We start from the raw sequence: 24,761 nt of genomic DNA on the forward strand, positions 1-24,761 counted from the left end.
AGAGGTAAGAGCTGTTGGCACTCACTGACGTGAGGTTTCGGGTGAGGCAGGAAAGGAGAGAAATGGGACCAGAGCCCAAGGGGGTGGTGGCCTTGCTGACCCGAGGACACAAGTGCTGAGAGTAGGGAAGGGCAGCGATGACCCTCTTGGCCTCGCAGAGGGAGCAGACGGGTCCTGGGAGGAGGCAGCTGTCCCTGAGCTTCCACGGGAGCTTCTGGAAGCCAAGGGAGCAGTGTCACAGTCAGGAGGACTGTGGGATGGAGGGCGCAGAAAGGGCAGACTTTGAAGATCTTCAGTAGAAAGAGACACCCCCGAGCAGGTCCCCAGGTCGTGTGTGAGCACAAGGCCAGGCCCTGAGGCTGGAGAGTAGTTGGCAGGGGGTGGGGGGACGACGGACACCAGCTCCCAGGGCCTCTGCTCGCCCTTTGCCAACAGCGGGAGCCAGCTGGCTTCGCCCTCCTGACTGAGGCAGAGGAACAGACGTGGAGACAGGGCCAGGCCGTCCTACCCAGGGAGAGAAGAGGTGGCCCGTGGACTCCCAAGGCCAGGAAAGAGGACCCAGGCCAATAGACCAGAGCTTTATTGAGTCACAGCTCAAAGGGCAGACAACTCAGGGGACACAGTCCAAGTCCCTACCAGAATCCAGAGCTGCCAGCCTGCTGCTACCACGAGCTGAAGTCCCCAAAACCTCGGCTGGGCTTTTTCTTGGCCACGGGGACAGCTGCACTGGTGGAGGGTTCTTCCTCTGCTACCCGTTTCCTGGGGAGAGAAGCAGCAGACGAGAGCTGCTGTGTGAGTACCAGGCCCTGAGCTGGGAGCCCCGACTTCCCCTCCTTCACCCTGCACCAAGGCGCCCTCAGCAGCCAGCTCATGACAGGATCCCCTGCCCCTGGCTGCCCACTCCCCGGCGGTAAGTGCAGGGAGAGCACCATGGAGACTCACGTGACCACCGGGCTGATGTACTTGCCCACCCCCCGGCGATACGTCTGGGGGCCCTGGCTCCCCTGCTGGGGCTGGCTGGTCTTGGCTGTGCTCTCCAGGGCCGCTGCCTCCAGCCGCGTCTTCTTCCGCTCCTCCGCGATCTGTGGCAGGCAGGGGAGTGTCTGGCCTGGAGCCCTTGGGCCGGGTGGGGCTCCTGGGGACAGAACGGGCCCCAAGTGCCCCCCTCACCTTGGCGTCGGCTTCCTCGTAGGGGTCCACAAACACTGTGGTGGAGTCCATGCGAATCTCCTCCTGGTGGGGGCGGGAGGGGGTGAGCAGAGCCGGCGCAGGCCCCCAGCCCGCCTAGGGCCCGCCCAGTGCCAAGCCTGAGGAGCAGCCCCCATGCTCCCGGGCACATACCTTAGGGCGGTCAGTTTTGGGGTCACTCTCCACATTCTCCATGGCCGTCAGTGTGTCAAAGCCTCCAACAACCCTGCAGCAGAGCGATAGGGCACCTGAGAATGTGCCCAGGGCAGGGCACCCCCAAAGGCCATGTCCCTGCGCAGGCCAGGGGCACAGAGTGGCTCCAGAACGAGCCAGTAGGACCCAGAGATGAGGGGCAGGGTCCCCGGGCCCAGCTGGTGCCCAAGTCCAGCTGGCTGCCAGCTCTGTCAACAAAGATTGATCGGGACCCGTCCACCCTCGTAATGTCTGTAGCTGATTTTGTGCTATGACCAGAGCGGGGGTGTGGCAGAGACCATGAAGCCACAGAGCTGGAAATACCATCTGAGCCTTCACAGGATGGGTGCCAAGCCCCAGACAGGAGATGGGGAGAGAGACAGGATGTGGCCCAGCTTTAAGATTCGGGACCATTCAAGGGGGAGAGCCTGAGGGGGTCAGGCAGGGCGCTGGGTAGGCCACTGGGGCGGGTCTCAGGTCCAGAGGGCCCAACTCCCTGCCCATCCCCATCCTCCCCCAGAGAAGCCCTAAGCCCCCACTTGTGCAGAGACACAGACGGGGCAAGCGGGAGCAGGCCCAGCCCAGGGGAAGGTAGCCGCCCGACCCGACACTCAGACCTCACGTGCAGCTCCTTACCGCCCGAAGATGGTGTGCTTCTTGTCCAGGTAAGCGCAGGAGCGGAAGGTGATGAAGCTGGGGAAAGAGGGATGGTCAGGGAGAGCCTGCGCCTCCCCACCTGCCTGCCTCGGCCCCCTACCAAGCCGCCCAGGAAGGGGTAGGGGCTCTGCCTCCAGGCCTGGCCGCCGCCAACCTCCTCCTGGGCCGATGCTGTGCCCACAGCCTGTCCCATCAAGACACTGACTACAGGACCACAGACTGTAGCCCGGAAGAAAGGAGGCGACGAGCAGGAAGGGGTCTGGACACAGACACACGCGGGAAAGGGACACAAGGACCAACCTCAAAAATCTTCACGTCTAATTTGGTATAAAAATGGGCAAATTAGGGGGCTTCCCTGGTGATGCAGTGGTTGAGAATCCATCTGCCAATGCAGGGGACACAGGTTCAAGCCCTGGTCCGGGAGGATCCCACACGCCATGGAGCAACTAAGCCCGTGCGCCACAACTACTGAGCCTGCACTCTAGAGCCCAGAAGCAACAGCCACTGAAGCCCGCGCGCCTAGAGCCTGTGCTCCGCAACAAGAGAAGCCACTGCACCGCAACAAAGAGTAGCCCCCACTCGCTGCAACTAGAGAGAAAGTCCGCATGCAGCAACGAAGACCCAACACAGCCAAAAATAAATTAAAAAAAAAATTTTAAAGGGCAAATTAAACTCCCCGAGGACACGGATGTGAGAGCCGGCGGGTTGACTGAGGGGGGGGGAGGGCGCTAACCAGTAACTTCAGACATTAGATGGATGTACTTCGTGACATGAAGCCACAAGGAAAACGTCTAAGTTCCAAACCAGGAGACAGCGAAAAGAAGGAAACAAAAAGAAATAGAAGAAAAGGCGAAGTAGAAAACAAGATCACCAGAAGCAGCACAGTGACTGGACAGTTAAATACACACTTAGGCTGAATTAAAATAAACCAAGATCTAGGTGTGTGCTGTGTAAGATACTGCTTTAAGACTTCAAGAATCTACAAGGCTGGGCTTCCCTGGTGGCGCAGTGGTTGAGAGTCCGCCTGCCGATGCAGGGGATACGGGTTCATGCCCCGGTCCGGGAAGATCCCACGTGCCACGGAGCGGCTGGGCCCGTGAGCCATGGCCGCTGAGCCTGCGCGTCCGGAGCCTGTGCTCCGCAACGGGAGAGGCCACAACAGTGAGAGGCCCGCGTACTGCAAAAACAAAACAAAACAATCTACAAGGCTAAAAGCAGAAGGACGGAAGCAGAAGGGATAGAGGCAGCAAGTGTGGCGATGGTCGCAACACGGAGCAGTCCCCAGAGGAGTGCAGCAATGCTCCCACATCCCCACAGCCCGTGTGGGACCGAGCTCCATCAACACGCGTCAGCAGCCGCCCAGGGAGCGCACCCCTTCCAAGCCCATCGGGCTGCCAGACGTCGAAAATCGCGGAATTGTCCATCCCCGACCTCCGGCCGCCAGGCAGGTCTCCTATTCTCACTTCTAACACAGTTAAAGAAACTCAAGAGAGAATGGAATAAGCCTAAAGTAACAGGAGGAAAACAGAAAAACAACAAAAGGGAGACCAAGACATAACAGAAAGGAAATAAAGTCTAAAGTTAGCTCTTTGAAAAGACAAAACACCCGATAATATTAGAAATAAAAAGAGAAAACCGCCACCAATCCAGCAGCAGTTTTACCGGCTATTTAAGCAGAGTCGGAAATAATAAAAAAAGGTGACACCACCGGCCCTGCCAACAGCACGCAGAGCACCCACCCAGCCCTGTGGGGCTAAGAAACCCGCCACATAGCCCTGCCAGGATGAGACAGACGGAACCACCAGCCACCAGCAAGCAGTTGGGCGGGGGACACACAGGCCGAGGCTGCAGGGGGAGAGACACGAAAATAAGAAAGGAGAGAACAGAAACCAGGAAGAAGCAATTCGAGGTAGAAACTGAAAATAACTACAGAGAAAGTGACAGCAAACAACCCTTGTAAGCCCTGAGGAAGAACGGACACAGATGTGGTCAGGGATGGGGAGAGGGGGATGCATGGACACAGGCTGAGAATCCAGAGATGGGTGAGTCCCATTCTGGCAAAATGTGAATCAGTGCTTGGCCAGAGCAGCAAAGCCCACCTAAGGGTCAGCAGGACGCTCTGCGGCCGTCCCTGCCCAGCAAGGTCACAACAGCTGCCTCGCCTCCAAAGCTGCTCAGCTGTCCCACCAGAAGGCGCTGGCCGCCTCGCCCCATGGGCAGCGCCCACGGTACTCGGACCCCATCAAACCAGCGCAGATGACCCAGGCCAGCCCCCATGTGGAGGGAGCAGCAGTCTACAATCTTGGCCAGGACAGACACACGGACACAGCAGAAAGGCTGGCCCACAGCCTCCGGGAGAAAAACAGCATACGCTACAGGGACAGACGCTACAGGAAAGCATCTGCAAACTCAGCAACCTCTCCTGAAAAAGTAGGCCCAACAGCAAACGTGACTGGGTGACGCAAAAGAGCCCATGTCCTTCCCCGCACAGCCCGACGGTGAGGGGACCATGTTTGCACCAGGAAGGAGAGGACATCCCCTCAAGCTGATAACGTGAATGTCTACGAAGCCTAAGACAGTTTCAGTAAACAACTACTGGAAATATAAGAGAATTTGATAAAGTGCCTAAACAATAGTTTTTCTCTACATGAACAATAACCACCCAGAATTAGGGAAAAAAAAATCTGTTTGCAAAAATATCACAAACTACAAAATCCTTAAGGAAGAGCTTTATCCAGGAAGGCAAAGGACCCATGTGAAGAAACTGTAAAATCGCATTAGAAGATAGAAGACATCCAAGAAGTCAAGGCACATCCTTAGATGGAAACTACCCCACGCACGTCCGTTGTTCTAAAACACACGTCACAAAAAATTTTTTTAATTAAATAAATAAAACACACGTCACCTCGCTCCAATTAGAATAAAGTCCAGATTAGAGAATAAGCAATCAAAGCCAAAGCAACGTGCAAACAGACAGTGAGTGTGGACCTCCTTCTGGAACTCACTACAGAGCCCAGGGCGGAGCTAGTGTGAGCAGGTTAAGTGTAACGTCGGCAGAAGGAACAACAAACAGAGTGAGAGCCAATTCCCACAGGAAGGTGCCAAGTGCCGGGCACGAGGAGGATGACCCGAGGCCCTCATGGCTGGCGGGAAGTGCCTTCTCTGTGGGAAGCTCTCTCAGGGGCTCCGCTGGAGGATGAGCAGGGAAATCACTGGGAACGAGTCACCTAAGACGGGACCACCCATCAGGCAGGAGGGTGTGTTCCGCCCTTCGGGGGCCCCTCCCCACTACACCGGTGCCCGCGATGGCCGGGGTGCCAACTAGCCACCTGACAGACTGTGACGGGCATCCTGATTGTTCAGTCGCCAGCAAGGCTACCATCCACCTGGGGAGGGGAGTGCTCTGAGTGACACCAGCACAACTGGGAGGAAACAAACACTGTGCCCACGTCACACACAATCACCAGCGAGATCCCAAAACCAAAGCCTTCCACAACTTCCCCAAGACACATGCACGATGGCACTGGGGACTCCTTAAGCACAAGTGGAAATGCCACAGGAGAGATGTAAAAACATGTGCCACCTTTCCACAAAATTTTTAAAGTCTGGGAAAATATCTGGAACACAGGTAAAAAATTAAAGATTTTTAAGAATCATAAATCAAGAAACGTAGATGAACTCATAAAGCTCCTAGAGAAGGCTGAGCGGGAGAGAAACACTCCACCTGGGGCCCCATTCCACCAAGCCAGGCGGCTCTGCAGGTGAAGCCAGCAAACGTGCATGCAAGCCGCCACCCAAACGGTCCTCAACGCGCCATCAGTGGCCATGTGGCCCAAACCAACCTCCACAGGCAGCGTGTGGCTCCTGGGAAAACACTCTCCTCTGCGGCCCTGCAGCTCCCCTGCGCCGCCCCCCACCTTCCACTGCTCCTGGAGGCCCCCACCCCCCAGACACTTGGACACAGGCCACCCAAGCCTGTACGTCTAGCCTGTTCTCACCCTCTCAGCACCAAAACTTAGACCTACTAGGACCAAGGTGGGTGTCCTGGGCATCTAACGCCGAAACACTCACAGAATTCCCGACCCCTCACTGGGTCTCCGCCCCCCGGCCGGGCATCCACATCCACACTCACATCTGGTGCTGCCCTGGCCTGTCGCAGGCACCACCACGAGGCGTGGGGTTGCCGGCTGACTCGTCTTATGTGCAGGTGTACACGCCCAGCGCTCAGGCAGGTCTGCGCATGTCCCCACACTTTCTGGATTGGATTCGGGGTGGGGGGCACAATATGTAGGGCGAGGCTCATGGAGAACCTGCAGGAGCCACCCCCTCCCCGGGCCCTTCCCATGGCTGCCCATTGACTCACAACTGAGACTTGTTGGTGTTGGGCCCCGAGTTGGCCATGCTGAGGACGCCGCGGCCCGTGTGCGAGAGGTTGGGCCGGAACTCATCTTGGAAGGGCTTTCCCCAGTACGATTCCCCCCCTGGAGGAGGAGGGGGCACATGGCAGCAAGAATGACCAGGTCCCAGCTGAGCACAGCTCTTGGGACTCGGCCCAGCTCAAAAACCCGTGCGCAATCCCTGGAGTCCTCATTACCAACTCCCTGCAGGACACCCCCGCAGCCCCAGGGCCCTCAGAGCCCCTGGTTAGGGCCCGGCCCGCAGAACAGGGAGTAAAGTGCCAAGGAGACAGGTGGTTCCTGCTCACACCACACAGGGTGAGGGATGAGCTGGCCCAAGCAGCTGGCAGGCTAAGGGGGGCTTTGGAGGGGCAGCGTCCAGGGTGGGGCCCAACCTCCGCCCACTGTGGGCCCCCTTGGTCTGTGGGCAGAGAGGGTGCCCCTGGAGGCCCAGCGGGAGGTAATGTGCCCCCAACCCTTCATCTGTGGCTGAGGGCTCACAACCACCTTGGAACGAGGAAACAGCACGTGGGGCTAGCAGAGTCCCCACATCCCTGCCCTCAGAGCCTGCTGCACAGCCAGAGCTCCCGGGGGCCCAGCACGAGCACCTACCTGTGCCTGTGCCCGTGGGGTCACCTCCCTGTATCTGCAGGAAGAACCAGCCAGTGAGAAGCCGTGCCCATGAGCCTCAGCACCCCTGCCCCCCCTCCCCCAGCTGCTCCTGGTGAGAATGGGGCCCTCCTGGTTCACCCCCGAGAGGCCTGGTGTGGCCAGCTGGCCCCCGGGTACACATGGGTCACTGCAGGGCTCCGCACGTGGGCACTGGGAGGCCGGTGCACGGCACTCACCACGAAGTTGCGGATGGACCTGTGGAAGAGGGTGCCATCGTAGTACCGCTTCTTGCAAAGCTTGATGAAGTTCTCACAGGTTTTTGGCGTCTACAAAAAAGGCAAGGTGCTTCCCTGAGGCACATGGCAGCCAGGGAAGGGTCCTGAGGACCCCCAGGGCCCTTGGGCAGTGGAAGGTGGCCCCGACAGTGAGGAAGGACTTGCGAGGCCCAGCAGCCAGGCACTCGCAGGCGGCCACCTCACCCACCAGGTCGCAGTGCAGCTCCAGGTTGAGGTCACCCAAGTTGGTGTGCAGCCGCACGTAGCCCTTCTTCTTCACGAACTGGTAGCGCAGCACGTCCTCATCAATGGCAGCTGCAAGCAAAGGCCTGAGCTGCCTGCCTGCCTGCCCGTGGCCCGGAGCCCCCAGGGGCATTGGGGAGGGTGGGGCAGCGGGGCCTGACAGCTCCTCGATGTGGGGAGGGGAGGGCTGGGGGGAGGGGGGAGGGGAGCCTGACCAGCCAAGAACAGGAGAGGAAGGGGGCTTGGGGGCAACGCCAAGGTGGGACTTGGGCTGGAGCCTGAGGTGGGGTGGCCTGAGGTGGGGTGGCCCCAGCATGGGGAGGGCCTCCCACCACCAGGGAGTCCCCTGGACAGCCGCCCCTATCCCAAGCACAAGCCCACTTTCAAAAGGGGCTGTGCTTGGCCACTCCTGAGTTGCCCATGAGCCCACAAAGCCCAGGCGCGACAGAGCGGTGCTGAGAAGGGCACGGACGAGGGCACCCCACCCTTGGCTGCTGTTAACGCTGGCGGTGGAGACAAAGGCCACTACCTGCTTCATGCGTGGTCTCGGGAACCATGGCAGTGGAGGTGAAGGAGGCGCTGACCTTCCCGGTGGAATAGTGGGCCTGCCAAGAAACCACGCTGGCTCCTCAGCCCCGGGAGGCCACCCCGCTGCTCAGGCCCTGCTTGGTGCCTCTCCTCCAGGAAGGTGTCCCTGACCACCACTCACAGGCGCCTGCAGGGGCCTACCAAGGGGGACAGGACAGCCCAGCCCACACTGGCCTCTCCCCAAGGGCCCAGGAAGCAGGGGCACAGTGAACCAGCAGCCCACGGGCCTCAACTGGGCTGAAGGCCCCGCTGCCAAAGCTCTCACGTTAAGTGAAACCCAGAAAAACACACCAGGCAGAGCCTGGGCATCTCTGGGGTTCAGAGCACCAAGAACTTGAGCTTCTTTTTAAATGTGTTAAGTCCCTACAGGAAAAAATAAGCCTCAATAAACGATTTTTTTTCCTTCTAAACAGAAAGACAAAAAAGTTTCTTCCCATGAGAAAGAAATACACCAAAATGCTAAGAACCATCGTGTTAGAGGTGGGATTAGATTATGAACAACAAACCTTCTTTTAGCACGCTTAGTTTTCTGGACAGTTCTTTACGGGGGCACCTCAGAGGTCCCCCCACCAGGGTCCCCCAGCCCCAGCTCACCAGGTCCTGCCTGAATAGGGGAGGGGCAGCTTTGGGGCTTGACAAGCCAGGGTGCAAACCCTGGTGCCCTCACTGCCAACTGGGGGTCCCAGGAACAACCGTGGGCTGTGTAGGACGAGAAGGTGAGGGCGGGTGCCAGGTACCCCCAATACCACTGGCTCCCTCCCTCCAGCAGCTTGGCACCCCTGAGGTTGCTCTGAGCACCGAGTAACCAGCTTCGCAGGGCAGTGACTCTGCCCATACCCCAGGCAGCTGTGGGGCGAGGAACCACTGAAGCTACTGGGCAGCTGTCCACCTAGCACATCTGCTCCGGGCCGGCCACACCTGTCCGTGGCCCCAGCCTTGCCGGGCCAGCCTCAGTGCAGCCCCATCCCCAGGAGTGCCCTGAGCGGCAAAGAGGGCAGCGGCGAGGCCCGCTGCCTACTCACAGCGTTCAGCCTGTCAACCTTTGTCTTCTCGGGGACCTTCATGGTGGCTGCCAGCATCTCGTCCCCTTTGAACTCCTTGTAGAGCTCCTGCAGCGTCTCTCGGGTCTCCGTGTTCGTGTTTTTCAAATAATAAGATGGGTCCTGCTTGGCCTTTTCTTCATCTACAAAACAGCGCAGTCGCCCTGAGCAGCCGAGACCCAGCAGCATCCCCAGATGTTGTGACAGGGACAGGAGGCCAGAGCCACTGAGAGCCCCAGCCGGAACACGAGTCTGAAGTGACCAGAGCCTGTCACAGTCACAGCCTCTTGGTCACAACAACCCAGCGAGGAGCCAGTGGGGGAAGAAAGAGCGAGGCCACTGCCCTGTCCCCAGACCGGCCCCAGCCTCAGGGGTCACAGCCTCGCATCACAGGACCCAGTGGCCACGAGCACTCACCACCCTTCATGGGACCTCCGTACCCACCCAGCGGCCAGCACGAATGGCCCATCCCTGTGGTGGGACACAGATAATCTCTGAGGAGAAGGCCCATCCAGGCCCCCGAACATGTGGAAAAGGAAGCAGCTCTGAGAGACCTAGAGCCAAGTCCTGACGGGGCGGGGGTGGCGGGGAGATGGCCAGGCTGGGCACCATGGTGATGGCCCGGCTGGCACCGACATGTCTGGCCCCCGATGGCAGGCATCAGCCAACGTGGTCTGCCAACCCCAGCACAAAACAATGGAGCATGGGCTCAGGAAATGCAAGACCTGTGAAAACCTGGGTGAGACTCCCAGACGCTCAAGCCCCTGGGAGGTGGGGGCTTCACCCAGGAGCACAGGCTCTTCTACCCAAGTCCCTGGCACCCGGGCCAGCCCTGGCCATACATACCTGGGTCTATTATTTTCATGTTATTCTTAACATGAAAGAAGTTGGAGACATTGAATTTGTCCAAACTGGTGGGGTCCTATGGCAAAAAGAACACATGTGGCAGTGAGCCTGGCACCACAGCCAGACCCATCCTGGGCTGTGTGGCTGCTGGGCAACAAAGGACAGGTGGACCGGCAGAGGGACCAGGCTGGAGGGGAGAGGCTGGGGGCTGCATGGGCACTGCAGGTCAGCAGGGACTCTGCCCTGCGCAGGGTGACGAGCAGGGGTGGGGCGGGGACAGTGGCACAGATGGCTGCTCAGCCAGCTGCGTCCCCTTCTCCTCGCACACAGCCGAACACCCTTGGCTGTTAGCGCGGGACGTGAGGTGCCCACCTCCAGGCCTCCTGCAGGCCGCCCCGCTTCAGCCCGGCTGCCAGACTGACCCCACGGTCTGCCCTGTGGACAGCGAGCCCATCACTGGGGAGAGCCAGGCACCGGCCTCTGATTAGAATGGGATGAGCCACAGGAGGATCTAGACACCCTGATTTTCTAGGGCCGCGTTCTCATGAACTCACTCGGGGCTCTGACACCTACAGGCACACCCTACACTCGCTCCTGGGTCCCGAGCACACCAGCCCCGGCCCTCAGGCCTGCAACGGGGCTGCCGGGACGTGGAGGTGGCTTTGGGGGCAGAGATGAGGGCCCTGACACGGCAGGGGTGGCCTCGGAGGGGAGCGGTGAGCCCTGGACTGAGCAGGCTGCCTGTGTGGAGGCCCAGGGTGACTGAGGGCAGGGAGGGCGGGAGGGGCTCTGCCAACAGCCGGGACAGCTGGGAGCTACGCAGGCAGGGGGCTGCGAGACCACTGAGGCAGGAGGAGCCAAGGTCCTGGGCGGGTGGTCCCCGGGCAGGCAGGGAAGGGGACACCCACCTGCAGGGTGATGATGTCCTGCCGGGAGAAGGGGTCGTCAGTCAGCAGGTCTCGGAAGTTCTTGGCCTTGATGTTTAGCTGCTCCACAGCCTAAACCCAGGAGAAAGTCTGCTGTCACGTTGCCTGCCCCTTGACCTGGCAGCCCAGAGCCCACCCAGAGGTAGGGAAAGGACCAAGGGGGGGGACAAGTGTGTGCCACCAAGGGGCGGGGCTTCCTGTGTCCCAGACAGGTTGCTGTTGTCACACATCTGTCTCCCAATGAGCCACCCGAATCCGTGACCCCAGAGCCCCGCGGGGCCAACCTCCACAGATGGGCGTGAAAAAGGCTTAGGGAGGGTTTCCCGCATCACGGGGCCATAGCCCTGCCATCTGCACCCAGCCCAACGCAGGCCCAGAGCAGGGTGGGTGTGGAAATCGGGACCCCCCCCCCACAACATGTGATCCCCTGGGGTGGCACTAGGAGCTGAGGTCCCTCCAGGGTCTTTGCCGATGCCTGTGGGGGGGCACCAGGGAACAAGGACCTGCTCAGTGGGCAGAACTGCCCCGGTCTAGTCTGGAGGGCACGAGGAGGCCCTGCCATCTCCTGGCTGCGCCGGCGGCTCTCAGCCCATGAGCCGGCCTGGGGCTCCCCAAGGACCCACCTCGTGGGCGTAGACGTTGCCAGTGGTCCTGATGGCCACGATGTGGCTGTTGTTGGTGAAGACGGTGAACAGCACAGGGCAGTGGTACTTCCCTGGAGAGGAGGCACACGCCCAAGGTCAGAGAGCCAAGGTCAGAGAGCGGGAGAGGTGGAACCCTGCGTCAGCACGCCCAGGGCGGACCCAAGGGACAGCCCACAGCTCAAGCTCCTCCTCCAAGAGCATGAATTCCCATTCATCCTGCAAGACCCAACCAACCCCTGCAGGGCCTTCCTCAGCAAAGTCGGCCTTGTCAGCCCCCAGCCCACCTGGCCTCCCTCTCCACCTCAGGTGTCTGTCACCCTTGCCCACCCACCAGTAGCCCGTCCTTCAGACGCTGCCCCGTACCCGTACCTCCTGCATCCCTCGCCTGGGTTACTGCAACCAGCCCCAGCTGCCCTCCGTGCCCTGCCCCACCCCACCGACACCCGCCCGCAGCCAGGGAGCCTCTTCAAGTCCCAGCAAGAACACTGCAGAAAGGGGAACACTTGGAGATGAGAGACCTTGAATCGTATGGACTCTAAAAATCCTGATTTCAAAACTACAAAAAATAATTATGAGGGCTTCCCTGGTGGCACAGTGGTTGAGAGTCCGCCTGCTGATGCAGGGGACACAGGTTCGTGCCCCAGTCTGGGAAGATCCCACATGCCATGGAGCGGCTGGGCCCGTGAGCCGTGGCCACTGGGCCTGCGCGTCCGGAGCCTGTGCTCTGCGGTGGGAGAGGCCACAGCAGTGAGAGGCCCACGTACCGCAAAAAAAAAAAAAAAAAAAAAAAAAAAAAAAAATTATGAGAGCATTCTGGAAACTTGACCACTGGCTGGTAGTCAAAGATACTACGGCATTCCTACTAACTTTTTAGATGTGACAATGGTATTGTAGTTATTATTTCTTAAATCTTTAGCTTTTAGAGATGCACACTGAAGTACTTAAGCACGAGATAGTATGATGTCAGGGATCTGCTTAAAATCACCTGAGCAGGTGCAGAATGCGAGCACAGGTAGAATCAGACACGTTGAAAATGAGCTGAAGCTGGGGATGGATACGGGGCAGGGAGTCACACACTAATTCTACTTTCTTTCTTTTTTTTTTTTTTGGCCGCACCACGGGATCCTAGTTCCCAGACCGGAGATCAAACCTGGGCCTCCCCACAGTGGAAGCACAGAGTCCCACCCACTGGACTGCCAGTGAAGTCCCTAAATCTCTCTACTTTCACATCCCCGAAAATTTCAACTAGGGGCTTCCCTGGTGGCGCAGGGGTTAAGAATCCGCCTGCCAAGGCAGGGGACACAGGTTCGAGTTCTGGTCCAGGAAGATCCCACATGCCGTGAAGCAACTAAGCCCATGTGCCACAACTAGTCAGCCTGTGCTCTAGAGCTTGTGAGCCACAACTACTGAGCCCGCGTGCCGCAACTACTGAAGCCCACACACCTAGAGCCCATGCTCCGCAACAAGAGAAGCCACCACAATGAGAAGCACGCCCACCGCAATGAAGAGTAGCCCCTGCTTGCTGCAACTAGAGAAAGCCCACATACAGCAACAAAGACCCACTGCAGCCAAGAATAAATTGATTAACAAAAAAAAAAAAGAAAGAAAATAAATAATGCTTTCTTTTTTTTTTTTCTTTTTTTTCTTTTTGCGGTATGCGGGCCTCTCACTGTTGTGGCCTCTCCCGTTGCGGAGCACAGGCTCCGGATGCGCAGGCCCAGCGGCCATGGCTCACGGGCCCAGCCGCTCCGCGGCATATGGGATCCTCCCAGACCGGGGCACAAACCCGTATCCCCTGCATCGGCAGGCGGACTCTCAACCACTGCGCCACCAGGGAGGCCCAATAATGCTTTCTTTAAAAAAAAAAAAAAAAGGACATCCCTGGTGGCGCAGTGGTTAAGAATCTGCCTGCCAATGCAGGGGACACGGGTTCGATCCCTGGTCCAGGAAGATCCCACATGCCGCGGAGCAACTAAGCCCGTGTGCCACAGCTGTTGAGCCTGCGTTCTAGAGCCCGCGAGCCACAACTACTAAGCCTGCATGCCACAACTACTGAAGCCCGCGCGCCTAGAGCCCGTGCTCTGCAACAAGAGAAGCCCGACACTGCAACGAAGAGCAGCCCCTGCTTGCTGCAACTAGAGAAAGCCCACGCGCAGCAACGAAGACCCAACGCAGCCAAAAATAAATTAAAAAAAAAAATTCAACTAAAAGACAAAACAAAGCCAAAAAAAGGCAATCAATAGATCAAAGTTAGTAAAAATTTTTAAAAAGGCAAAGTTAGGTCAGATCTTTCTTGCTGGAATCTCTTAGTTCTCCCATGGCCACCCCGGCCCCGCATGACTGCTCTGCACCCCATCCCACCTGACTCTGGACCACAGACCCTGCTTCCCGCTCCGCTCACCCTGATGCAGCAACACTGGACTCCTGGCTGTGCCTCGGGGCCTTTGCACAGGCTGAGCCCGCTGCCCGGAATGGTCTCTCCATATCCCCACAGGGCTCCCCTCCCCCGCCATTCCTCCCCCTCCCCCCAGATTTACACTCAAACCCTGTCAGCGAGTCATCCTGTGACCCTCTCTCACCCTGCTTTACCTCTGACCTGGTACACGCAGCACCTGACACACTACAGTGATCTCATTTCCAATTTCCTCCCTCCCTTTTGTTCCGGGAGAGACCCGGCCTGTCTTGCTCTCCGCACACAGCAGGCGCTCAGTAAACACTTGTGAAGGAGACACACCGAGGGCCTCCCCGAATCACCCACTCTCAGAGCAGGGAGCCACACGGCACCCAGGGACCATCCATGGGGTGCTGTGCTCCCGGCCACCAAGGCCTGCTTGCTCGTTCACTGCCATCTGGCACCTGCTGGGAGCCAGGCCAGCCTCAGCTGCTCCAGCATCTCCCGGAACCACCCGCCCAGCGAGCCCCGACACCGACCTCAACCACGGCACCTACACGCGCCCAGGGCACGGCGCCAGGCCCACAGAGAACCGAGAACAAGGTGGGTGTCCACGGAGGTTGCCTCGGTGCAGGCGTCTGGCCAATGAGAACAGTGGAGGGTGTGGAGGGGTGCAGAGCAGGACCCCAGGACTGGACTGGGGCTTTATGACCAGTGCCAAGCAGAAACCAGCCCAAGAGCCACCTGGCAAATCCGCCAGACCCCCCACGCCCACTGCCCGGCCGCCCGCCCTGGGCCGCAGCCTGAGCAGCTTGTCTCCAGCGATGACTGGACCAGAGCCACGGCCAGGCAGGGCCTGTCTCCCGTGGGGCCCAGCTGGACCCACAAAGGCCACCGGAGGCCCACACGGCCCAAGTGCCCTTGTGGGAAGAAGTGCCCAAGCCTGAGGTTTCATCCCCACCCCAGCTTTAAACTATCTGGACCTTTAAGAAAAAATTATTAGCCTTTGAGAAATCAAAAGCAAGCCTCCAGCCTGATCAGAAAGGAACAAAAACTTGGTGAGAGGCGGGGGCCTCGGGTCCTGCAAGCCAATCCTAGAACTGGCTGTAAAGGATTACTCACCTTCACTGTTCTTTGCAAAGTTCAGCTTGATCAGGGACCTCCCATCCAGTTTCTGAAAGAAGCGTAATTAATAATAACAAGTAACTCACGTGAAGAAGGGCAGAGGCATCCGAACAAACTTTTTGGCCAAATCAATATCTCCTCAGCTGGGCAGTGGGGACCCAGGCGTTTGCCCTGCTGTTCTGCTGTGTGACGACCCAAGAAACACTGGGCACTACAACGTGGGGGAAAAGGAGTCAATGCATGCAAATGCCAAGAGGGGATGGGACGGGATCCTTTCTCAAAACTTCTGGACTTCGTCTGCGGCTCACCTCTTCTCCAGGAACCTGGACAATAAAGCAAAGTCCAGCAGCCGGAGGAAAGCCGCCCAGTGGGGCGGCCTCCGTCAGAGGAAGCGAGGGGGCAGCGGGCAGACCCTGGATGGGGAGGCACAGGCCCTGCAGCACCGGCCAGCTCCAAGGGCCACCTGGAGGAGACGCCGGGCATCCTTCCGCCAGGGCCGAACCCGGTTCTGCCCCACGTCCTCCCTCCCCTGGCACAGTCCCCGCACCCAGCCCAGTGCCTGCTCCCCGACAGTCACCTCGGCCCTGCCTTCATTAGCCAACCACCCCCCCACACACACCTATGGACAGATGGTGGGTGCCCGCCCCAGGCACAGCCAACCCAGGGAGACCCACACGCAGCACCCTCCTCCTGGGGTCCCAGGAGGTGACAGGAGCTCACAGCAGCTGACACCACAGGGACAGTCCTCAGGGCCGCGGCCGCGGGGACTCTTGGCACAGGCCGGGAGGGGCACAGGCCCCGCTTGAGGACACACCGCAGACTCCCTGACAGGACACCCGCAGCAGAGGTGATGGCTGGGGGCAGGCGATTGGCGTGCTGTGGGGCTGGGGAGCACCCAGGGAGCGGCTGTCCACAGTAACCGAGGAGACCGAGGCCAGGGGGGCCAGACGTGGACCAGGAAACACGGGGGGCTGGGGCGACGGCAAAGCGCAGCCCCCACCGACAGAGGAGCGAGCCCCAGCCTCGACACAGCCGCAGCCTGATCCCAGGGGAGGTGGTGCATCCCGAAAACAAGGCCACTGCCCAGGGCCCCAGAGTACACATCCGCCTCCAGAACACAGGTAACAAGTGCACAGCTGAGCAAAGACTGAACCCACGACACTTCACACATCCGAGGCTGGTGACCAGGACCCTGCTCACACCCCTCGTCCGCCTCCCTCCCTCCCCCTAGCCTCACCGTACCCGGATCCTCTTGGGCCTCCCCAAAGACGATGACAATGACAGCCTCCACTCTCCACAGGGCCCCCAGGGTCTGTCACAGAGCTGACCAGGCCTCATCCCGGCAGACAGGGCTCTGACCACCACCCAGCCCAGCTCCCAGCTCCGCAGTGCCAGTCACCACACTGCCCACCACTCCCCCAACGCAGGCCGGACTTCCATCAGGCTGACACCCTGGGGGAGCCAACCTGGCTTCCAGGGTCTGCAGAAGGCCCCGCCCTCCCTGCTCGCCCACCTCTAGCCCCTGCACTGCACCTCCTCAGCCTGCACCCTAGCCCAGGCTCACCCAGCACCTCTTGCCCAGGAAGTACATGGCCCCTTCTGCCTCCCTGCTTCCAACCTCACCTCCCTGAGGTCTGGTCCCGACACAGCAGCCAGAGCCAGGCTTCCAAACAGGCCAGATCACAGCTCGCTACGGCTTAACCCATCTGGCCTCCAGCCCATCCAGAACGAAGCCAGGCTCCCTCTAGGGCTGGCAAGACCCCCCCGATGTAACTCAGACTATCTGCCACCATCTCCCCTCGTCCCCAGGTCACAGCTTCCATGGCACTGCTCCACAGACATCCCCAGGTCCCCCATCCTCCTCTGGTCAGCATCCCATCCCACTCTGCTCACAGCACCAGGCCTCATGCTGCATGGCTAACCCCTTTCTGTGAGTGAATGGGTGCAACCGAATAAATGTGGCAGAGGGAAGGCAAGCTGAGAAGTGAACAGAGAGCAGCGGGAAGAGTGGAAAATGGGCGCCCCGGGGCTTTACAACAAGGCATGCGGAGGGGTGGGGTGTGTCCAGCAGGGAAGTATACTGGAACTCGACTCCAGATTCTCTCCTGCACCTGTACGTGTGATACATCAACAGCTGCTTAACCTAACTCTCCACAGAGTACACGTCACAGAACGCTGGTGCCCACAAGCTACATCACCCAAAGAGACAGGTGACTCCTAGAGCTGCCGAGGGTCTAGGACGTGCATCTCCCCTGACACGCCGCTAATGGGAGTCTAGAACAGTGCGACTCCTCCAGGGGGCAACTTGCCGGGAGCTACCAAGCTGAAAACGCAGCCCCCAGTGTCCAGCAGTCCCAGGGGTACAGCGCATGTGTGACCACCATCTGCAACAGCAGAACTCCAAATGCCCCCCGAACTGTGCCACCACAGGAGGGCGCACGCAGCCACCACGGACGCAGGCAGGGCCGAACGCACCGACACCTCGGGGGTGGAAGCAAGGGGCAGTGGGGTCACCGAGCAACTGCATCCACGACCGAGGTAAGACAGATGCCTGCACACGTGTACACAAGTGGGGAACACTCCAGAAAGGACCGGTGTGGGTCCTCCACCACGTTCCTGTACCTGACACCTGGTGTTCACCAGCATCACCAAAGCTCCTGCACAGCCACCTACCTCTCCGTTGCTGGGGTTGGTCCCATACTTCTTAAGCCAAGGGACAATGTTCCTGAAGGGAAGAGGACAGTGTGCATCAGCGGGAGGGCAGGTGCAGCCTGGCGACAGGGCCACAGTGCAGGGGGTCTGCCTCCAGGGGGAGCTGGGAAGGGGCTACACTCCACTTTACTTTTTGCCTCATCAGAGGAAATGGGGGAATATTTCTGGCTACATGGGCTTCAAAGTACGTTCAGGGTTTTTACTCCAGTTATGCATAAACATGGATAAACAACATTAACAGAAAAAGACGTACATACAATGAGATACTGGGCCAGCAACAAAAATCACACTTCCAGAGAATTCTGAATGACATAGGGGAGAAAAGCTCTCATCTGAGTGAAAAATGGATCCTGAACTATCTTCAACAGTATGATCTCAAAAGGTTACCACAAATACACTCCCAGAAAAAGAGCACTACAGATATTGACAGTGCTTTCCCTGGACAATGCAGTTATGGCCAATTTTCCCTTTTCCTTTGAAGTATTTTGCAAATCTTCTAAACTGAGTCTGAACTATGAGACAATTACAGAAGCTGGCTTATGTTGGGACATAAAACTGAGCACAAAGCTTCAAAGGGAAGCATTAGAAAAGTATATGCACCTAAACTATGGCTCTGCCTTCATGACGTGAAAGCTACTCAGCTCATTAACACTCTAACAGGTATGGGGTGAGAATTAGAGCACTAGGGACCCCCACATGGGGGAGAGGCCAACGCCCCTCCAGGCAGAGGTCACAGCAGCACTGCCGCCTCATGCCTGAGGCCCTTCCAGGGCTCCCAAGGCTACTGGGACCTCGGTGTGCCCAGGCTCAGCACTGCCTGGAGCCCAAACACTCCAGCTGGCCCCACAGCCCCTTCCTGAGAGGGTGTCAACAATCTCACCACATTTGTTAGTCAGAAGTCAAGGGAAAACTCACAGCAAGTCAAAGACGACGCCTTCGGGGGTGCAGACCGGGTAGACAAAGGGCTGTAGAGAGAGACTGAGGAAGGACAGGGTCACTGCTGAGCACTGCCCCATCCCATCCCAGGAGACTCTGGGGGCGGTTACCATGGTCTGGAGGAGCCCTGCCTGCTCCTGGCTGCACAGCAGGCTCCGTTCCCGCCATGTTTCCAAGGAGTGGGTAAGTGACTCAGACAAGACCTGACGCCCGGGAGCCCTGGGTAAGTTCCAGTGCAGGGATATGGGTGTCGAAGGCCACTTCCTGCCTCATGGAAGGTCCGCTTAGGAAAAGCAGAGCCCACAGGTGGAGGAGGATGGTATCCAGTGGACTTCCTTGAGCCAATAACCTTTCTTCTGGCATGGGGTCTCCATCACTAGTCACCAAGAGCCCTGGCTTGATGACTTGTTTGTACATCAGTCACCTACGAGTTCGGTCAGCACAGGTCAGGCACCAGGACCTGGACAGCCTGGCAGCACTAGGATCACCTCCCCGGATGCTGCCCCAGGGAGCCCTTGTGGGGAATCCTCACCAGCGCCCCCTCTGGCCCAACCTTCTACTCTAACCCAGTAGTACTGCTGGGGACCGACCAGAGCAGGACCCAACAACAAGGCAAGCTCCAAACAGCAAGACAGTGAACATGCGTCTTCTCCCAACAGGGCCTGAAGGGCACATTCTCAAAGCACGTGTTACCCAGAACCCAAGGTAGTTACAAAATGGGCAAGACACAGAGCAGAGACCTCTTGGAAGAACTGGGAACCAAAGATTTCCATAGAACCAATTTACAAGACTACATTTCCAGGAGGCTGATGACAAAACTGGTGGTGGTGGTGAGAAATGCAGCTGATGATGTCTCACTTGTTCATACTTCCTGAGCAAGTGAAACAGGTGAAGCCCTCACTCACCATGTGGGGAGCCTCCTGGGAGCCCTGGGCAGATTCAGCGGCTGTGCCCTCAGCCTCCCCTGCCCCCTCACTGCCCCGTGGTATCAGCTGACCTGCCTCACCACAGTGCTGGGATCACCAGGAGAGCTTGGTCAGCTCTCAAGGCTCACCCTGACCTATGGAATCAGAACTTTGGTCGGAGAGAGAGGAGAGCAAGGTGGGGAGAATGCTGTGTAGACACGTGTGTCCAGGACAGAGCTGACCACGGCTCAAACTTGGGGAAACTCAGGCCCATGGGGACCACCAGACCTGCCCACTCCCCCCAAGCCCCAATGTGTCGGGGTTCATTAGTCTAACGAGCGTGGGAAGAGACATCCAAGTGGCTGTGCAGCTGGGTCCCTCCCCACCCCCACAGTGACCTGCATTCTCAGGGAAGGGGGAGGGGCCACAGTATCATAACTATCGGGGCTGCTGTTACTACTCAGACTCTGGACCAAAAGGAAAGCATGAAAGCCCTGGGCTCAGAGTCATACCACTTCCTGGATGGGATACCTGGGAGAGGGAGCTCACTCTTCGAAGCACTGATTCTCTCAACTGTAAGGCAGGCTTGATGACAGAGCCTACCTACCTCTGTAGGTAAGAACAAGGTTAAAAGACAATGCACATAAATGGAGACACAGAACAAGCAGAAAACCATCATCATTTCTTTCCATTGCTGGGTCCCTTCTTCCAGTCCACGGAAGATCCGGGTGGGAGAACGCAGACAGAAGCTACACCTGCATCTCCAGGGATCAGATTCACTGTCAAACAGTTGAGTACCCAAGAACAATCACGAGGGCAAGGTTAAACTCTCCAAATTCTTACCTGCAGTGGTCAAAAGGTAGACGACGAAAATCTGTTTGTGCGATATCTGTGTAAAATGAAAATAAAGGACAGAAGACTTACTCTGTAAAAAATTTCACACATGTGCTCTATCAACAAGTCAACTACATTTTAAGAAAAAGTGCATGTAAGTCACGGGGATGAAACACACAGCATGGAGACTGTAGTCAATGATATCTTAAAAATTGTGTGTGGGGCTTCCCTCGTGGCTCAGTGGTTAAGAATCCGCCTACCAATGCAGGGGACACGGGTTTGAGGCCTTGTCCAGGAAGATCCCACATGCCGCATAGCAATGAAGCCCGTGCGTCACAACTACTGAGCCTGCGCTCTACAGCCCGCGAGACACAACTACTGAGCCTGTGCGCCACAACTACTGAAGCCCATGCACCTAGAGTCCGTGCTCCTCAACAAGAGAAGCCACTGCAATGAGAAGCCCACGCACTGCAACAAAGAATAGCCCCCGCTTGCCACAACTAGAAAAAGCCCACGTGCAGCAACAAAGACCCAACACAGTCAAAAATAAATAAATAAAATAAATTTTAATAAATAAATAATAATAGTTGTGTGTGGTGACAGACGGTAACTAGACCTATTTTGGGTTTTGTTTTGCAATGTACAGAAATATCAGACCACTGCATTGTGCACCTGGAAGCCACTCAGTGTTATAGGCCAACGATACGTCGATAAAAAAATAAAACCTGCTAAGATTAAAAAAAGAGGAAAAAGAAACAAAAGAAAACACTGATGTAAATTACCCACTGCAAAAATTGCTGTGTACTAAAACCTTTCTCTAGACAGAACCAAAACGTGGGATACATCAAGAAAGAGCTTAGGGCTTCCCTGGTGGCGCAGTGGTTAAGAATCTGCCTGCCAATGCATGGGACACGGGTTCCAGCCCTGGTCCGGGAAGATCCCACATGCCGCGGAGCAACTAAGCCCGCAAGCCACAACTACTGAGCCTGCGCTCTAGAGCCCCCCCCAGCCACAACTACTGAAGCCCGCGCGCCTAGAGCCTGTGCTCCTCAACAAGAGAAGCCACCGCAATGAGAAGCCCACACACCGCAACAAAGAGTACCCCCGCTCGCCACAGCCAGAGTAAGCCCGCACGCAGCAACTAAGACCCAACGCAGCCAAAAATAAATAAATAAATTTATTAAAAAAAAAAAGAAAGAGCTTAGAGGAAAAAGTACATACTGCAGGTGGGTTTCTGCCACAACCCTAACTAACACCCCTGCTGTGGGTCTCCCTCTTGGCTTTGCTTTCCAAGAGGCTGGGCCAGTTTTGCTCCCACCAGTGACCGTGACAGTGCTCTTTTGACTGCAGCCTTGATAGCTTTAGGTATTATTTTTCTTTGCATTCTTTTTTGTTTTAAATTTATTTATTTTTGGCTGCTTTGGGTCTTTGTTGCTGCACATGGGCTTTCTCTAGTTGCAGCGAGCAGGGGCTACTCTTCGTTGCAGTAAGCGGGCTTCTCATAGCGGTGGCTTGTCTTTGTTGCAGAGCACAGGCTCTAGGCACGTGGGCTTCAACAGCTGTGACACGTGGGGGCTCAGGAGTTGTGGCTCGTGGGCTCTAGAGCACAGGCTCAGTAGTTGTGGCACACAGGCTTAGTTGCTCCACGGCATGTGGGATCTTCCTGGACCAGGGCTCGAACCCATGTCACTTGCACTGGCAGGCGGTTTCTTAACCACTGTGCCACCAAGGAAGTCCCCGTTCTTTGCATTCTTTATTAACTTGACAGAGAAAATATTATTGTAACCTATGTTAAAAAAAATCACCACCAAAATTAAACATTTTGTTCTATGTTTAGTGTATTTCCTCTTTTGTGAACTGTGTCCTCAGCCCATTTGTCTACTGTAGTTTCCATGTTCTTATTAACTGTTCATTTTTACACTTACTGCATTGTGAAGACATCATTCCTTGATTATACCCACACACACCAAAAGGAACAGAAGGATTTCATGCCTTACCTGGTTTCTTGCCACCATAGAAGTGAGTGTATTCAGCACAGGTAATGTACCTGGAGAGAGAGATAATCTTACTACCACCCCTTTATAAAAAGAATAGTCGCTGGAAGTAAGAAGTTGATGACCGAAATCATTTCACTCATTCGGAAAATGCTTATTTAACACGTACTATGTGTCAGGCACATAGTGAAAAACACAACAGAACACGGGGATACGCAAACTCGTAAGCAAACCCAAACGGTCCTGCTCCAAATAGCAGGGTTAACAATGAGAAGCAGCTGGCCACATGAAGACCTGGGGAGAGAGCTTTCCGGGCAGAGGGACCAAGCCGACTAATCACGTATAAAAGCCCTGAGGGAAGAAAATCTAGTGTGTTCCCAAAGAAGGGCAAAGCCACTGAAAAAGAGTGCACGTGGGGGCACGGGGCCACTGATGATGGAAACGCGGGTGGTGGTCGTATCACAAGGGGCCTCGCGGGCCGCGGGAGGACTCTGGATTTGCTTCAGGCGGGATGCAAGGACCCTGATTCAGCACAAGTCCTCAAAGCATCACTCTGGCTGCTGTGTGCAAAGGGTCAAGCAATAGGCAGCAGAAAACCAATCTGAGGGCGACTACAAAGGTCCAAGAAAGAGCTGGCATCAACTCCACCTGTGGGAGGACTGGTGGATGAGTGAGAAGCGGTCAATTCCTGGAAGAGCCAGCAGGACGTACTGATGGACAGGAGGCAGAAGGAGCTGAGGGAAACTCCCGGGCTTCTGACCCCACCGAGCGGAGAGCGGTGTGACCACTGAGATGGGAAAATGGGGGAGGAACAGGCTCAGGTGCTGAAAATCAAGAGTTGTTTCCCCGTGGGTCACACTGAATTCGAGAAGCCTATCGGATCTCCAAGTGGAGGTGTCCTAAGCAAGACTGGAGAGATCCCCCGGGGCAGGATGTAAATGGAGAGGAAGCCTGGGGGAGGAGACCTAGGAGGTCCGGAACGGTGGGGAGGAGGATCCAGCAGAGGAGACCAACAAAGAAAGACCCCTGAGGTAGCCTGAAAACAGAGTGTGGTGTCCCAGGCACCGTACAAGGGCTTCAGAGGGAGAGAGGCGGTCAGCCGCGTCCTACGCTGCTGAGAAGCCCAACAAGATGAGGACTGAGAACTGACTGACCCCCGGATGGAGACGCACGGAAGTTACAGGATCACGACAAGAACAGTGCAGCGGGCAGAGCCCGACTGGAGTGGTTTCAAAGGGAAAACAGAGAACAGCCGGTCGACACAGATCTTCCTCTTCTTGTGATAAAAAAAAAAAATCAAAGAAACTCGGTGGCAGCTGGTGGTGCCAGGTGGGTTTAATTGGAAGGTGCTGTAGCCCGTGAGCAGGCTGGGGAGCGAGAACCGCGCCCGGGGAAAGCCGGCGGGGTCAGAGCTGGCGAGCGGAGGGGCCGAGGGGACGGGACCCCAAGAGACCCGCGCCTGAGGGAGCCGCCCCGCCGGGGGCCGGCGGAGGCTTCCGGGGAAGCGACGTCAAGAGGGACTCGGCGCGGCGCAGAGTGCGGACAGGACCGCTCCCGGCGGCGGCTCAACTTACATCTTGTCCTTCTGGTGCTGTCGCTTCCCCATGGCGGCGGCGACAGGACCAGCGAGCGAGGAAAAACAACGGCACACAACTCACACCGCGCCCTCTCGGCCGAGCTCCGTAACCACTTCCGGGTCCCTCGGACCCGCCCCGGAAGCGGGCGCTGGGCACGCCGGGAATTGTGGTTCCTGGTGCCCAAGCGCATGACCAGCCGGCGCAGGGGGCTCCCTGGGTCTCTGGGCTGAGCTCGCGGTTGGCTCGGCCACGTCCGAGCTGAGCTCCCTCCGCCTCGAAACCCCGTCTTCCCGGGGGGGCCTCTAGCTGGACCGCCTCGCCCGCCCGGCCCCGGCTCAACGCCATCCCCGCCCAAACCCTCCCTGGTTTCTCAGGTCTTAGGCCTGGAGCCCCAAGAACCCCCAGCCTCGGCCCCATCACTGCTCCCCGCCAGGCCGAAACCTCCAAAGCGACGTACACATTCGCCGTCTGCCCACTCACTGCCCATTTGGTCCCCACCGCCTGCAGGCCCCTCTCCTGGGCGGCCCAGGGGCCGGTGGCCATGAAGCCTGAAGGTCCAAAGCCCTGATGATCCCTTCGGCCTTTTCTGACTGACCCTTCCCTCGGCTGGACCACCACGTTTGTGTGCCCCGGCAGAACCCTGGACCTCCCTCTACACTCAAGCACTGGGTGACCTTG

The 24,761-nt window shown here is 57.6% G+C and overlaps 1 protein-coding gene across 3 annotated transcripts; it reads right to left on the bottom strand.

Moving 5' to 3' along the window:
* Nucleotides 1–108: 108 nt before the first annotated feature.
* PPIL2 (peptidylprolyl isomerase like 2) lies at nucleotides 109–24,204 on the bottom strand. 3 transcript variants are annotated; one of them, XM_081252714.1, is made up of 21 exons: nucleotides 24,081–24,204; nucleotides 22,510–22,559; nucleotides 20,522–20,567; nucleotides 18,753–18,815; nucleotides 17,799–17,850; nucleotides 15,123–15,174; nucleotides 11,588–11,679; nucleotides 10,947–11,036; nucleotides 10,039–10,114; nucleotides 9,175–9,335; nucleotides 8,094–8,169; nucleotides 7,530–7,636; nucleotides 7,283–7,372; nucleotides 7,047–7,080; nucleotides 6,401–6,518; nucleotides 2,017–2,073; nucleotides 1,342–1,414; nucleotides 1,171–1,233; nucleotides 943–1,082; nucleotides 637–759; nucleotides 109–504 (listed from the first exon to the last, which is right to left on the bottom strand). In XM_081252714.1, the coding sequence occupies exons 1-20, from the start codon at nucleotides 24,110–24,112 to the stop codon at nucleotides 663–665; spliced, it is 1,569 nt and encodes a 522-aa protein (XP_081108840.1). In that variant the 5' UTR covers nucleotides 24,113–24,204; the 3' UTR covers nucleotides 109–504; nucleotides 637–662. The 3 variants fall into 3 exon arrangements, with proteins under 3 accessions (XP_081108840.1, XP_081108839.1, XP_081108841.1); XM_081252715.1 differs by having other exon boundaries at nucleotides 115–214; XM_081252713.1 differs by having other exon boundaries at nucleotides 109–759.
* Between the last annotated feature and the right edge of the window lie 557 nt (nucleotides 24,205–24,761).

The sequence above is a fragment of the Mesoplodon bidens genome, assembly GCF_964165515.1.
Source record: "Mesoplodon bidens genome assembly, chromosome: 13".
NCBI lineage: Eukaryota > Metazoa > Chordata > Mammalia > Artiodactyla > Ziphiidae > Mesoplodon > Mesoplodon bidens.